This window comes from Gavialis gangeticus, unplaced genomic scaffold (genome assembly GCF_001723915.1).
Source record: "Gavialis gangeticus isolate Ggan-Ray unplaced genomic scaffold, GavGan_comp1, whole genome shotgun sequence".
NCBI classification, from domain to species: Eukaryota; Metazoa; Chordata; order Crocodylia; family Gavialidae; genus Gavialis; species Gavialis gangeticus.
Window position 1 is genome coordinate 49,726,409 of NW_017729030.1, and position 15,323 is coordinate 49,741,731.

At 37.4% G+C, this 15,323-nt stretch overlaps 1 protein-coding gene across 4 annotated transcripts in view; it reads right to left on the minus strand.

Annotated features, from left to right (window-relative positions):
- The window catches only part of NR3C2 (nuclear receptor subfamily 3 group C member 2), a 382,693-nt gene that overhangs the window by 354,859 nt on the left and 12,511 nt on the right, over nt 1-15,323 (minus strand). For 3 of the 4 annotated variants that reach the window (XM_019522178.1, XM_019522177.1, XM_019522179.1), the window contains exon 2: nt 9,686-11,447. In XM_019522178.1, the coding sequence (XP_019377723.1) occupies nt 9,686-11,445 (1,760 nt within the window). In that variant the 5' untranslated portion in view covers nt 11,446-11,447. Of the gene's footprint in view, nt 1-9,685; nt 11,448-14,758; nt 15,297-15,323 lie in introns of those variants that run through there. The other variant, XM_019522180.1, reaches the window with a different exon arrangement.

The following is a 15,323-nucleotide window of genomic DNA, read 5'->3' on the forward strand; positions in this document are numbered from 1 at the left end:
CAAATTCATAGAGAATGCCTATCATTGCTTAATAAACATGATAGTTAGGGGTACAAAGTACAACTTCCTGGGCCTCAATGCTGGAAGTTGTAAAGCGAGAGGGAAGGGGACAAATCAAGCTGGACAGGCCATGAATATATACTGTTCCCTGAACATTCCCTCTCTACCACCATGAGATACAAGATACTGGACTAGATAGACCTGAAATCTGACCCAGTATGTACTTCTTATGTTCTTGCCAGTCTAACATTTAATTTATAATAGTTTTTCCTCAAGCAAAGGATGTAGTACTGGATTTTATGGATTGTCAATTTACAGATGCTTCATTTAGTGAACAGTTAACAACACTTTTTAATGTAATCGCAAAAGCTTAATTCACAGTTTAAGATAAAGAAATAAAATTCAATTCCAAATTAGTCTCTTGTGACCTACCTACAGTCTGGGAACTTCTCTGCTGTAACTCAAAAAAGAAGCAGTATCTTGCCACAACATATATAGCCAAAGGAACTGTGGAGCTTTCCATCTAAATTGATATCACTGAGAACCACATTAAGAATTTTTATAATAAAAATATCTTTCTGTAGTGCATAATTTCCTCTTTAATTCCCACAATAAATTCTTCAAGAACATCCTCAAAACAGGCCAAAAACTCAGATCACATTATTTAGAGAACATGCTGTTTGATTATTTGTAAAGTCAGTTTGTAAATGTATTTGACAACTTTATAGTTAAAGTTAGTTAATTCTTCTATTTCCCTGGCAATCTCATAATTAGTAAAACTTCCCATGAAATACACTTATAAATGTATTGGATAGTACATATTTCACTAAGCTGAATAAAATCAAACCAATCCTAAATTCTGTTTCTTATATTGTAACAGACATCAGTTATCTGCATATCAGTTAAGGGCATACACTGCTTAAACATGTAGAGACTCTTTAGCTCTCCTATCTCTTTTGTAATGTCATTGTACTCTAACTGGATAATTGGTAAAATTGACTAGAAGCCATCAAATTTAAGGCTTGAAAAAAGCAGCCTTGAACTGATTAAGTTCAAGGCTAGGAGCAGAGGTTATAAGGTGCTCTCAGAAACAAGGTAAGGAGCCTTAAGGTGTGAAGAGGTTGGTGCAGATTGTTTCCAAAGTTCTGAGCATTATTTAAGCTGAATTCCAGTAAGTGGCAAGTGAATAGATTTTTTTTCATTCCCAATAATATGAACTTCAAATGACTATACTGTGGTCCATTCCTCTGTCCCACAGGGGAAAAAAACACCTTTTCCTTCAGTGGTCACCTGTAGTGGAACCAATGCATTTCCCTTAGGAAATGAAAAGGTGGGATTTTAGTGTAGATTTAACTGGGGAGAGCCTCCCAAGCTTTGTGTAGCATTCAGCTGGCAGTGAGGCAAATCACACAATCATCTGCTTACAGTATTTTTTAAAAAGTCCACTTGATGACTACCATTGTCAAATTATGTGCAGAGCTGCCACATTCCCTCTTGAAGGATCATGAAACACATCAGATGCACGTGAAGAATGCTCACGAAAATGAATCACATTAGGTAAGTCTAACTTCTGTTAGGCCATCCTGTTTTCATTTCAATGTTTTACTTACTTCTATCGCTCTTGTTTACCCATATCAAAATGTATATTTACTTCAAGACAAGGGTTATAGCTGGATGTGTACCCATAACACTGGAATTTCCTGATTTCTGAGTACTTAGACTTAAAATCTTAAGATACTATTAAAAAACAATTTTCCTGGGTATTTTGATTTACATCAGCCTATTATTATATCAAGAGACAAAAGTTTTCACTATTTCAAGAGAGAAGAATTTACAGGGTTTTTTTTTTTTCCATTTTAAAAGCACACCTGGCAAGACCAAATAAAAAAGTGATACCCTGCTTAAATTCAATAGTAATTGTTAGTCAGAGCCAATCCAAGAGCACAGTAAGGGCTAAATCCTGTAACTGCATTTTTTTTTGGCAATCACACACACTTAGGATTGTATTTCCACCTCTAGCAGAGCAGGATCACCCTGTATGCATACCTGCCCCCTCCCCCCATCCCCTTCCCGTTCACCCAGAGGGGGTTTGAAATTTCATAAAATAGGATTTGGTTCTAAGGCACATATTTCAATTCACCCCTATTCAACAAAGCACATAAAGGCACACTTAAGATCCATTAAAGTTAAGTGCTTTGTTGAACAGGGACAGTTTATTGAGTCTGTAGACAATCTGAATACTGCCTGTTACTCTGTGGATTGCAATAATCAACATACTTATATGCAAATTTACTTGTAATCTTTTCTTATTTTTAATAAACCAACTATATTTACAGTGAATATATAAAACTGCAACTATTTATACCATACATATTTTTTAAAAACACGAACTTCCAGTCTTCATTAAACTGCTGGATCAACTTACACTTTCAATACAATTTTACAATTCTAAATATCTCAAATCTGTGTATTTTAGAATCTGTACATAAAAAATATGCTATTTTTACACTGCTCAGGAAGTATTTAATTGTAGACATTGTAGAGATGTCTTGTTACTAATAATTATAGTGGCCAGAATTCATTAACTGAAATTTCAAGTTTCAACATCTTAATTTATTTTTAATCTGTTTTTCCGATTTGTCACTAACTCACAAAATTTGGTAGTCTGAGTTGGTATGTTTCCATTGTAAATGTTCAACAGCACATGAACTTGATGATCTCAAGATTTTCCACATAGAAACAATATTGAAATTATTAAAATAAAGAAAGAAGCCAATGTTGTGGATAAACTTATTTAAAAATGAAGAACCACAGTGTATAAATTACAAAGACTGCCTCATTATGTACATATTTTTCTGTATATGGATTTTTCATGGGCAGTTTTTGATGCTGCAATGATTTTAAGTCATATTACGTATCTCAATTATATTTCACTAATTAAGCATTGAATCAAATTTTAAGGGTATTTTAAATTGTGCAAAAATGATGCTTGTGAATTAGGAAAAAAAGCCCCACCACTGAAAAAAATGTGGAGTATTAAACAGGTATAGCTAAGCACTGGACCTCCCATGTCACGTAAACCTGTTAGGTCAATTTACACTTATACTAGTAGTAGTAAAATGCACAGAAACTGCTGCTTTATTAGGGCTACACAAAGAAGCGCTGGAAAACAGCATTATAAATACATAAACTAAAAAAGATTCTCTCTCATTTAGCATTTGCAAGAAGAAAAAATTATGCTTAAAACTAACTAAAAATAGGAAAGAATTGTTACTTTGGAAAATACAAAATAATAATTAGAGAGAAACTGTGCACTATGGAGAGAAATTTATAATAGCTAGGTACTTTTCCAAGAAGTTGGAGGCAAAGGTGATCATATATTTTAGAAATAATATTTACCAGACCTTTATCTCTGTCTTAGACATTATTTGCTAGGTGACTATTGGAGGTAACATAATAAAGTTTATTTACAAAATATTTGGAATATTGTGACTTCACATTATAACCAGAATTATTCATTGAAAATTTATGTACTCAAACCATGAGAGCATTCTCTCTACAAAACTGTCCACAACAATATGGAAAAAAGAACTTTAAAACCAGCTTGGAATGGCATTGAACAAAATTATTCTACCACTAGGAATAAAAATCAAATGCGTAATTCTCTTTTGTCAACTTTCTGAATAAGTACCTATTTGAATCACAAATCTAAGTAAATGACCTGCATTATTCCTCTCAAGCCCGTGGGAAGAGGTGCACATAAATCTTTCCACTCTTGCAGCTATTTCCATGGTACCACATGCCTAAAGGAAAGCAGATCTGGCCTTCAGAGCCATATCACCTGGTACATGAGGCCCTTGTGGGGGGGGCAGGGGATTTGGGGGTCTGGCAAGCAGGGCCAGACCCCTTTGCTGAAATCCAGGCTATGGAGCCTTGTTGGGGATACATGTCAGTGTCTGGAGGTGAGTGACAGCTGCATCAACCACACAGCTCCCTGATTCCACTTGCCCTGCTGCTGCTTGCCCTGCCACCAGAGGTGGGTCTGGATCCAGTCTGTGGGCCATCCCACAGGGGGACCAAGCCACTTTGACACCCCTGCAGTAGGGAAAGGAATAGAAACTTGACAGAGTGTAGAGACGTGAGTGAGCAAGGAGTGGAGGTACACAGTTCTCTTCATAGCTTGAGAAGGGCACCTTGGTAAAGATAATGCAAACTGAGACTATATTGCTTGCCTGCAGTCTCCTGTTTCATTCCCACAAACACACAATGACAATCTAGAGAGATCCATGGTAGCATAGCCAAAATGGACTATTATACCACAGGAACCACTGGCATAGATGACAAATCTCATAGCCTTTAAGATGAGGTTAGGGCAAATAAATCCCTAATACCCACTAGGATGTAGAAGGGGCATCACAAAAATAAAATAAGGATTTTACTTTGGAGGAGAGGACCTGCACCAATAGGTAAATTTTAATACTATTCAAATTGCTGTTACTGTGAACCCTTACTAAAACCTATAGAAATGACCTATTTCCATGAAAATGGCTGAGAAGAAAAAGAAATAGAGCTTATGTGTGTGAGGTTTTCTGGGAACTTCTGGGAGAAAAGAACATTTGCAGAAAAAGCCTCAGCTAAGCGTTAAAGCAGAAGAAAGGTCATCCTCCTCAATTTTACTGTTGTTTCAAGCCACTATGACATTTTCCCAGAGCATTTTGAAAATTAAACAGCTGGCGTGAACATAGGTCTTGGAACTGTATCTTGCCTCAGATCAGCAATCACCTTAAAAAAATATCTTATTTTGATCCTCAACTTAAATTTCTATCAATAAAATCACAAAGCCAACATACCTGACTGGTTTTAAACCATACTTTGCTATGTCTTAGTTTACAAGCCACCCTGACATTTATTTAAAGATGCTACTCATCATGAAAGAAAACCCAAATTTGTGAAGCTGAAACAGATTTTATACACCTGATTTTAAAAGAAAGTAACATGTTATCCACACATATTAGCATAAGAACAAGATTCCAAGGAGAATGTATTTTTGCATGGAAAACTATCCTCTCCTCAAACATATTGAGTATTACTTCTGTAAATAATAAGTGCTTCCCACTAACATAAAAAAGCCACAATTCTGGGTGACAAGTAACAAAGTAACTATAAGAAAGACAATATTCCTGATGATGGCTGGGACCAGCCACAATCAACAATGTGGTAAGAACCTGATAGACTGAATAATATTGATTAGATCTAGTTAGCAGTACAGTAATAACGGACTTGGGAAAGCTCAGCTTCATAGAACGTGATATTTTAAAAGAAAATAAATATTCATTCTCATTAATATTATTATCAATATTTATTCTAAAATACAAAATTAAACTCTGCTCCATTCCCAGACATTCAGTGTCTTTCTAGGTTTCTAGGTATTTGGTACGTAGATGAAGGTGTCAGAGGTAAGATGTTAAAACTGAAGTCCAATATAAGAATAGTGAAGTGATATCAGGCTTTTATAATGGCAGTAGCATGCTCTAGTGGGGTGGCTGAAGAATATATTAGGGCACTGAGTATTGTGAGCAGGGACCCAGACAGAGTCAACCCAGAGGTTGAGTTTGACACTCATTATCAAGAATGAAGTTTCTAAAATATGAGATACCTTATGTAAAGTCTTTATGACATGTCTCTTCAGCACATTAAGACATTTGAACAGATGCCGTTTGGTACTGAAAAGAGAGATTCATTTCTCTACAGGAAACAGATTCCTATCTCCAAGGGCTTAAAAAAAATAATAATCTTAACTAACCAATATTAAGAAAACTGTATTATAAGCTTTATATAAAACTACAAGCCATTTCTGAGTTAAAGGTATTCAAGGAATATATTGTCCTTTAAAATGAGATATGAAATTATTATTAATACATAAGGCTAAAATTACTTCTGAAATGCATTTCCAACTGGGTAAAAAAATAGTTTTCTCCATCCAAAAATTTTTAAGCCAATAAGAGACTTATTTCCCTCAAATTATAGAAGTGGGGGGGGAGGGGAGGGGTGCAGAGGGGGATTGTAAATTAGGCTCATAATGGGATGAGACTCCAGTTGCAGCTGCAAGTATGACGCTGTATTAAGCAACTTAACAGCATTTCTGCTTAAATAATGCAACAGTTATGCAGTGGAAATAATGATATATGCCCTGATTATGAAATATATAGTACATTGTTGAGGCCATAAGACCCTGGGGCTCCACACAAGTGGAGCAGTAATTTGACATTATAAATTTTAGGATATGGACCATACCCAGTAATATTACCACAAACACCAACAATGTATCAAGGTAGAACGTAAAAGGTGAGAAAAGTAGCATTCTAGAGAATTTATAGTCTGATGCTGCTGCTTTATAGGTTCATTGTTCTAAATTTGAGACAAATATGTGGTAGAGCTAGGATATGGATAAACGTACATGTGTACCTGCTTCAAAAGGGGATGGGGAGCTGCAGCTTGATAGAACATAGCAGCTGTTAGGTAGGGATGTGCAAAGCTTTGGTCACCGATTCGATTCAGCGGAGATTTGGCCTGATTCAGCGGCTGAATCTCCAAATCCTAATCAAATCAGGAGACCCTTTAATCTCTCCAAATCGAATCGGAACCGTCTGAATCAATTTGGAGAGATTCAATGATTTAGACATAGACACAGCTTTTTTCTACATACTTCAAGGTACCAGGCGGCTCATGAATGTTGAGATTCTGGAGCAGATTGAGCATCCCCAGCATGCTCAGCAGTGGACCCAAGTGGACCAGGAACATTTGCAGTCCACTTCCAGGTCTGCTGGGAAGCGCATGGCAGACCCCTCCTCTTCCCCCCCCCAGCTCAGTGGCTGGTGCCTCCTGGGTCTAGAGGGGCACCCGGGGTCCCCCCACGGCTGATCACCAAGCCGGACGTACTTCTGGTCCACTTCTAGATACACCACTGAGCACGCAGGGGGTGGGAGGGAACGCTCCTGTGGGATGCTCCACGTGCCCCAGCATCGCAGCATTCACGAGCAGCACCTGCTACCTCGAGGTATGTAGAAAAAAACATTTAAAGCTGTGTTTATGGCTGAATCACTGATTGTCTGAATCAGCATTGAATCTTCAGATTCAGATTCAGCTGAATCAAAATTCAGCCAGGACAATGAATCAAATCACTGTCCCTGATCTGGGCTGAATGCAAATCTGAATCAAATACGGCCCGTTTCACACACCCCTACTGTTAGACTGTTATCATCAAGTGTGGCTGAGTTTACAGGCCAGATACAGACATTACACTTTTACCAGTATAAATGATCAGAAACCTGTCTGTACCTATAACAGAACGGAAGTTTGTCACAGAAAATCAGTCTATACCCATAATGGAACACAAGTTCGGCACACACAGACTGATTTAAAAATGGTGGAACCTGATCTAAGATTTGTTCCCTCACCAAAGGGCGAATGTGTATTCTGTTCATCACCAATCTAAACCACACCGCTGACAGAAAACCGCACAACTTAGATCAATTCCACCCCAGGCTTTTTGAATGTCTTTACCTAGCCACAGTGATACAAATGAGTAAATCTGGCCTAACTTTTACCCTGGATGAGACAGGGTTGAAGCTGGAGCAGTTTTAATACAAATGTATCCCTACAGGGTCATGTAGATAAAAACTGATGCACAGTCCCAAGGAGCAGCTCTCCCTCACATTTTGAAACAGCTGCCAACTTAAGTTTCTCCATAGCCCTATCAGTGACAAAGGCAACAAGCGGCTCACAAAACTATGCAAGCTTCCAAATGCCTGGTAAGAAATTGTCATTAAACATTTCAGTATTGATGACCATGCTCAATTACCAATATTTCTCTGTGTACCATGTCATAAAATGGAATCTACAAAAAAGTCATTGTACCCTATGAACATCTACAACCCTAACTCATGACAAATAGAATTTAATTTGTGCAACTACTGTCACAAACATCAATAGAACAAGTGACTGAACTCAATATGAAAACAAGACTGAAACACTAGCCCTTTTCTCTTTAACATTTCACCAAAACTCCACTGAGATTTTTTTCTTGCTATCTAGAGATTGCAATTTAGGAAAACATCATCATGTACACACTGTAATACCTCAGTCTCCCTAGTTCAAAAAGTAGTTTAAACTTGTTATCAATCATCCAGCAATCTTTCTAAATTTAGTATTATCGGTGAAATATAAACATTTGAAATGGAGACACTTACAAAATTATATGTATTGGGTTGACAGAATATATGCTTTATACAATATGTGCTTAGACTAGCCAAAGCAAAAGTGAAAAACAGCTTGAAAAGTGACAGCGCTGATGCAAAGTACTCGACAGGTACTTCTTCACCTAATGTTTACTGGGTTATAAGAAGACAATATTAATATTTATTGTTTTGTCTTTCCACTAAAAATTCCTATCTTTCTCTCAGCCACCACTGGCCTATTCTAGGTATCATTAAAAAAATCCACAAAACTAGTTTTCCAAAAAATCCAACCCACATTAATTGTGTAAATATAGAAAAATGTATTGTGTGTTTTTTTTTTCCCCCCACGGAGAAAAAGGAAGATGCTACATTCATAAAGAGAAGTAATGTATCTGTTGAAGAGATCAAAGCACTGGAAATGAGAAAAACCTGAATTTTCTTCTCCTGACTTTCAGTATACCCCTTGGCAACTTAATTTGACATTCAAAAGTATTACATATCTGCAGATTATTATTACAGTTATTGTTATTACGTAATGGAGTTAATATACATTTATTAAACTACATTTATCATAGTTCTATAGTAAATATTAACAGAATTCTAATGTCAAAGTTTGTTGCAAGTATTTGCAGAGTTTTTATACTTTCCTTTGTCTACAACTTTTTTATCTGAATGCATCTGCCTTCCAGTATCAAGTATATGAATATCCATCTGTTAATAAATTATGACTTCTGATGAATCTGACAAGAAATTAATACAAAATCCAAATGACGCTTGTATATTTCACCTCCATTCCCAGTGAGGAAATTAAATTATCCACATAGTTGTTTCAAACATCTTAAGTCTTTAAAACCCTTCTGAATTCTAGAGGCATTTTTCTGTGTAAACCATAATATTCATACAGTTAGAAAATAGAAATAACATGCTGCCACAGGCTCTCATGCTTAGTTTGAAATTTAACCAGTTAAAGACCTATGCTACCCTATAACCACGAACACTTAAAAACAACCCTAATACATCATTTTCATTTTATTTTACCCTTATTTCAACATTCCATTTCAAGAACAAGGCATTAACGTAACAGCAAAGAAAGAATATCCATAATGGAACCCGTAAAAGTAACTGAAATAAGCTTTGATTATGAAAATAAACATACCTAAACTAACACTTCCCATCTAACAACAATAGACTACAATATGTTCTATATCTAAATATTGAATGTGAAGCATGCAGGTTGACTTTAATCCACCCAAAATAAAAAAGATGGGAAGATTAATGGAGAAACTGACTAATACATCTAATAATAAACACTGAAATGAACTCATAAAGAAACATGCATGCAGCCTTAGAAATTAAAACAAAAATACTGAGACTAATTGTGAGTGAGAAAAAAATAAAACTCATGTTTATTTACACATTGTTTAGGTAGGAGGAAAAACATTGCTCACCTTGACACATTTTCTGGAATGTATTCTAGAACTGGATACCCATCATTTCTTCTGGATGACAAATCAGGGTGAGATTTCCACGTCTCAACTAGCGTACTGACTGGAGGAAATGCACTCAAATGCTGAAAAGTCTGCTCTCTAGCAACAGGTCGTGATAAGGATATTGTGCCTTGAGCTCCAATCCTGTAGTGAAATGATTGTCCACCTGAATTCACACCGACAATGGCAGAGGATGGCAATCTGTTCTCTTGATAATAGCTGCCATCATCAGGCTCCTGTTTAATTCCCACAGGTAGGCCTGGGTTTGGGAACCCACTGCCTTCACAACTGCCATCAAATGATGAAACAGGTGGTCCTAAAATCCCAGAAAGGGTATAATAGTCTTTGTCATCCATAAAAGAAAAATATGAACCATCTGAAAATGGAAATGGATTTATCGTCTGATTCCTTTTAAAGGAGGCACCAGAACAAGAATGTTTAGCTGATTCTTGCTTTACTGGTACTGAAAATGGAGAATCAGAATTGATTTTGCTGTTTTCTCCAATACATGCACTACCAAATGTTCCATCTGGTTCAGGTTTTATAAATTGAGCAAGATTCATCGGACTGTTGTTTGAGATGGCATTCTCTATTTCCTCCATTTTAGGAAATGTGATTTCTTGAGCACCTTTGTCTTTTGTTTCTGGACTAGGAACAGTATCTTGGCCTCTGCTAAGTCCACCGGGGGTACCAGCAGCAGAAAATCCTAGGGAATTGTTTACTGGGCTACAGATAGAAGATCCCACAGTGCTAACAGCTGGACTAGAAAGAGTGGACCTGTTATTGGCATTGGAAGGACTGGCAATCGAGCTCCTTGAGTTCATATTTGCAGGACTAGACACAGAAGATCTCATAGTTATATTATTAGGACTTGAGACTGGAGATTTCACACTGCAGTGACTAGGAGGGCTTGAAATTGGTGATTTCATGCTACTTATAGGACTAGAAAGTGGAGACCCCACATTACTAGCATGTGCTGGACTGTGCAACATGGAGCCCCGGTTTTCAATGTTAGGTGAGCATGACAAAGGCGTTCCCTGGTTGATTGAGCTGTTCACTACAAAATTTCCAAAGTTAGCAGTAGTTGAGGACACAGAGTTGATTCCAGCAGGACTACAAACTGAAGAAGTCATGTTCTGAGGACTACAGCCAGAAGGACTTTTCTCTTGACACATTATAGGGCTTTTGATAATACTGTGCATGACACCACCATTCACAGAACTTCCAGAGTCTGACATCAAAGATCTCAATGGTCTAGTCGCATTGTTTAAGGGAGAGGAACAATGGCCATTTTCCTTGTAGAACTTTACCAGCTGCTCAACATTTTGATATATCTTTCCTGGACTTCCTTGATTTTGTTGATCATAGGTATAATCAGCATCTCGTATGGAATCCATATATAAACCCATGGATTCAGCCACAGTTGCTGAAAGTTCCTTTGAGTCTGACTCAGTTTTGATGTCAGAGGTTAAAATACCAGGCTGATTACTGTCTTGCTGCAGGCAAGCGAGTAGTTCAGGTTTTTCTTTACCATTTCCTTGAGCGTTACTGTTTGGAAAAGCACCAGTAATGCAGCTTACGTTTACAATCTCCATATAATTACTCTCATCAGTCTGCTCCCCAGCACCTACAGAAGAGTACTCTGCAGATTGAGAAACTTGACTCCACCGTTTCTCCATATCTAAGCCTTCTGGATAACTGTGGTATCCCTTCGTCTCCATAACTAGCAGAAACACATACAAAGAAAGTAAAATGAATAAATGATAGGTATTTTTATAATATTTTATATGCTGCAACACAACAAAGAGATCATAAAAGGTGTTAAAAACATTTTCTAATCTAATATCATAAATGCTGTTTAAAAAATGTACTAAACATGAAGAATGAGATTTTGACCCCAAACGGGGACATGCAGGCAAGCAAGATCATGATTACCCGCTGCTTGTGCACCCACCTTAAAAAACCTTAGCTGGAGGTGCTGGGGGGAGCAAAAGGCTGAGTGAGTGCCAGATGCTTTCTGCAGAGTAAAAGCGAGTAAAGAATGGTTGGGAAGGAACATGCAACCAATGGGGACATATCTCCCCAGCCCCTCTTTGCCCCTCTCCAGGTAGCTAAATGGAGGAAAGTAAACTGAACTCTAAAAGTTACTGTAGGCAAAATACTTCTCACATTGGACAGCTGCTACTCAAGGCTGTGAATAAAATGTACAATCAAGGCCTTTGTTACTTTGGAAATCTAACAGAGGAGAATAAGGTTTTATGGAATTAGTTGTTAGCATTTTTTTAAAAATCGTGTATAAAATCAAATGTCAATGTACATGAGCTTCTCATAAAGAAATCCAATGTGTTTAGCTTTACCAATACATTGACAGATCAGCATTTCATTTTAATGCATCATTCATGTATTAAACAATAAGTAAAGACTTCCTTAAACACTGAAATTAAGCTGGAAAAAATCATTTGAAAGCAGACAGTATGCTTTAAGTTTAAGTCATGATCTTGTATGCCTTGCACAACAAAAAATGCTGCTGGTCTTCAGCGGACCATTGTTCCATACGTCTAACAGTGTTCACACAAGCTAAAATTTTCAAACATAAATGCTTAAACACCTAAATCTGTATTTAAACACCAAAAGAAATGTGCTTTGATTTAAGACATGCATCCCCAATTCTCAGTAAAATCAATCACAGTTAAGGGTACTCAGCGTTTCTGAGACTCAAGGCACTTATTAGGGCCTTAAATATGGTTTTAGAATGACTGCAATGCTGGACAGAGGCTCAACACAAGGCCTGAGCTTAAGTCCTGTTTAAGACCTAGCACTTAAATAGTGCATAGGTCTTGTGCTGACCTTCACAGAAGTAAACGTTAGCCTACCTGTCGAACCATTACAAACAAGCTTTAAAAGTTTGACAAACAACGCTTAGGCCAATCTCTGGCAAATGCCCTAGTCCAGCACGTGCAGGAAAAAGATCGCTCTTCAGCAGATACATTCTGGGAGGGACAAGATGCCTGGAAAGGTGCTTTTTATGGCCTGATGTAATTTAACTCTAAATTTATACATAAAATGTACAGCAAAGAGATTCTTTGGTGGAGCTGGTTACTGTCAGCAGGAAGTGTTGCAGTAGATAGTGACACCAAGACATCTGTTCAGGGTTGCTGATGAAGAATCCCTTCTCCTCCCTCCTCCCCTTCCCTCCAGCCCCTCCACTTGCAAAAACAAAAATCATTAAACCATTCCTTTTACTTTTTGTTTGCAACTATAATACCTATTCCTTACATACAACATTTAGTTTTACTGCTTCTAGTAAGTGACTCTGGGCTAAAACAAATGCTGACAATAATAATGGAAACTGCATTGGGTGTTAAAAGTACTGCATACTTTTTACATCTGACACTTTATAGAGGACAGCTTTATTATGACTGTACCAGTTCCCAAGGCACCCAAAAGATATACTTAATAATCAGCATGTTTTTCTTAACTGTTACACCAACAAGCATATCACCAAATGCAGTCCTTTGCAATCTAAGTCTCCAATCAATCAGGCATGAAACCAGTTTCTCAGCAACCATGAAATAAAAATCAAAGATACCAGATATCCCTGGATGGAAAGGTCACTTAGATACCAGAAAATCAAAACTAAATCTAGTTTTGTGAATTCCAAGATCCCCTTGTAAGACTATGTCTAATTTGAAAATGTAATTGTCTTTCTTTTTTTCCTGGTGGCATTGGATTTTTTTTTAATTTCATTTACCTTTGAGCCACTTTGATGAATCAAAAGTAATGCTACCCAGGAGACCCAAGTTTCAACCTTGAAACTGACTTTGTCTTCCCCGGGAGCACCACTTACAATGATTTTGATTATGCTCACACTGATGCCTGAAAATCTAAAGTGAAGATCAAGGACATGAGGCCACACTCTTCCCTCAGTTACTCTTGCCTATTCCCCAGTACGTTTCTAAACAGGGCTAAACAGTATAACTGAAAAGCAGAATATAGTCCCCCTCTTTTCCATTATTCCCCTAACCCTATAGGATATTGTGCATGTAAAACAAGAATGGAATGTACCCTTCAAGAGAAAAAAAATAATAGATATATTTATTTCTCCAATTGTCCTAAAACATGGAGCATCACACTGCATTTTCAGGGGAAAGCATCTTAACTATTTTAAAAATCTCTACTTCTAACTTTCCTATATTTACTTTTTTTATTTCTTAAATAAGTTTACATTTTAAGACACTTAAATTCAGGTATTCAAATCTTTCATTTGCACATTTGCATTTAGGATCAGCTTACAAAGAAATGTTCACTTTGGAAACAGGACCATTACATATTATATAGAAATCCATATACTTCTAGCTGATTCTTATTTGCCAAGTTTTGTGTGTTAAACATCAAAGATATACTTGCTTTATTTAGGGTGTTCCCCCTGTAAAGTCTCTCACTCATCTTTCAGTGACCAAACACTTAATCTATAACTTGCCTGTCAATTTTGTGAGAATATTCTGTGATAGCATAAGCTAAGAGAAAACCCGAATCACCCAGGCAGAAAAAGCTCTTACACCATTGCAATTGCCAGCACACTATACAAATATGAAAGTTGCAAGTAAAATACCTTGTTTTATGTTTTAAAACATAAATCAGACTCATGCTTATGCTCCCTACACACTAAGAAAGGGTGTTTAAACTTTATTTTTTTCATGAAAAAAATAAGTGTTCTCTAGTGGGCTATAAATGTAAACTGGGTGAACTAAATTTTAGATACGTAATTTAGGGAATGAAAACGTTTTAGTTACACTAACAGAAATGCAGAATAGGGTTGAATAACAGGCCAAGAAAGGACTACAAGGAAGGCCACAGTCCTCTTGGACTGACCTTACAAAACAAAATGATGCCTGAGAAATCAAGGGACATATTTTGCAGATATTTGTAACCAAAATCAAATAACCACAAAATACAGGAATCTGACCCTCTTTCTGATTTCTTCTTATACAAAACCACATCTGGCAGATCATTACATATACCAGCGATCCTCACCCAGGGCGCCTTTAGATCCCTTCAAGGGTGCTGCAGAGTGCTGCACAACAGTAGCAATATTCGGTGTGGAAACACAATTCCCAAATAAACCTAAAGTTTTCACATGTCACTGAAAACATTCACACCTGCTCCGGTCTGAGTTCTCTGCAACAGAAGGCTTGTCTCCTACTTTTTTGTCATCAAAAGAAATACCAGGAGCTGGCATTTTCTGAAGGGGCAGCCGGTCTCCTGAGGGGTGCCCCAAGCCTGAGAGCCCCTGGCATACCCACTCTTCAATCTGCCTCACTTCCACTCGCGCCTGGAAGATTTAAGACAGCAAATGTGACACTGGAAGGTAATGCAAGGGACTGAGCTCCTCCGAACATTAAACAATTACACATCTGTTCTGGGAACTTGTTTGTTTAATTGCAGCAAACAACAACTTCTGGTGGGTTGGGGCAAACTCCCCGGGGGTGGGAATGACTGGGCAGGTGACCCTCTTTGGGAGGGGGCCATGAGTATGTTAAGGGGTCCTTGGAAAACAAAAATAATCAGAGCATGCAGCATCTCCTTCTCCAAAGACACC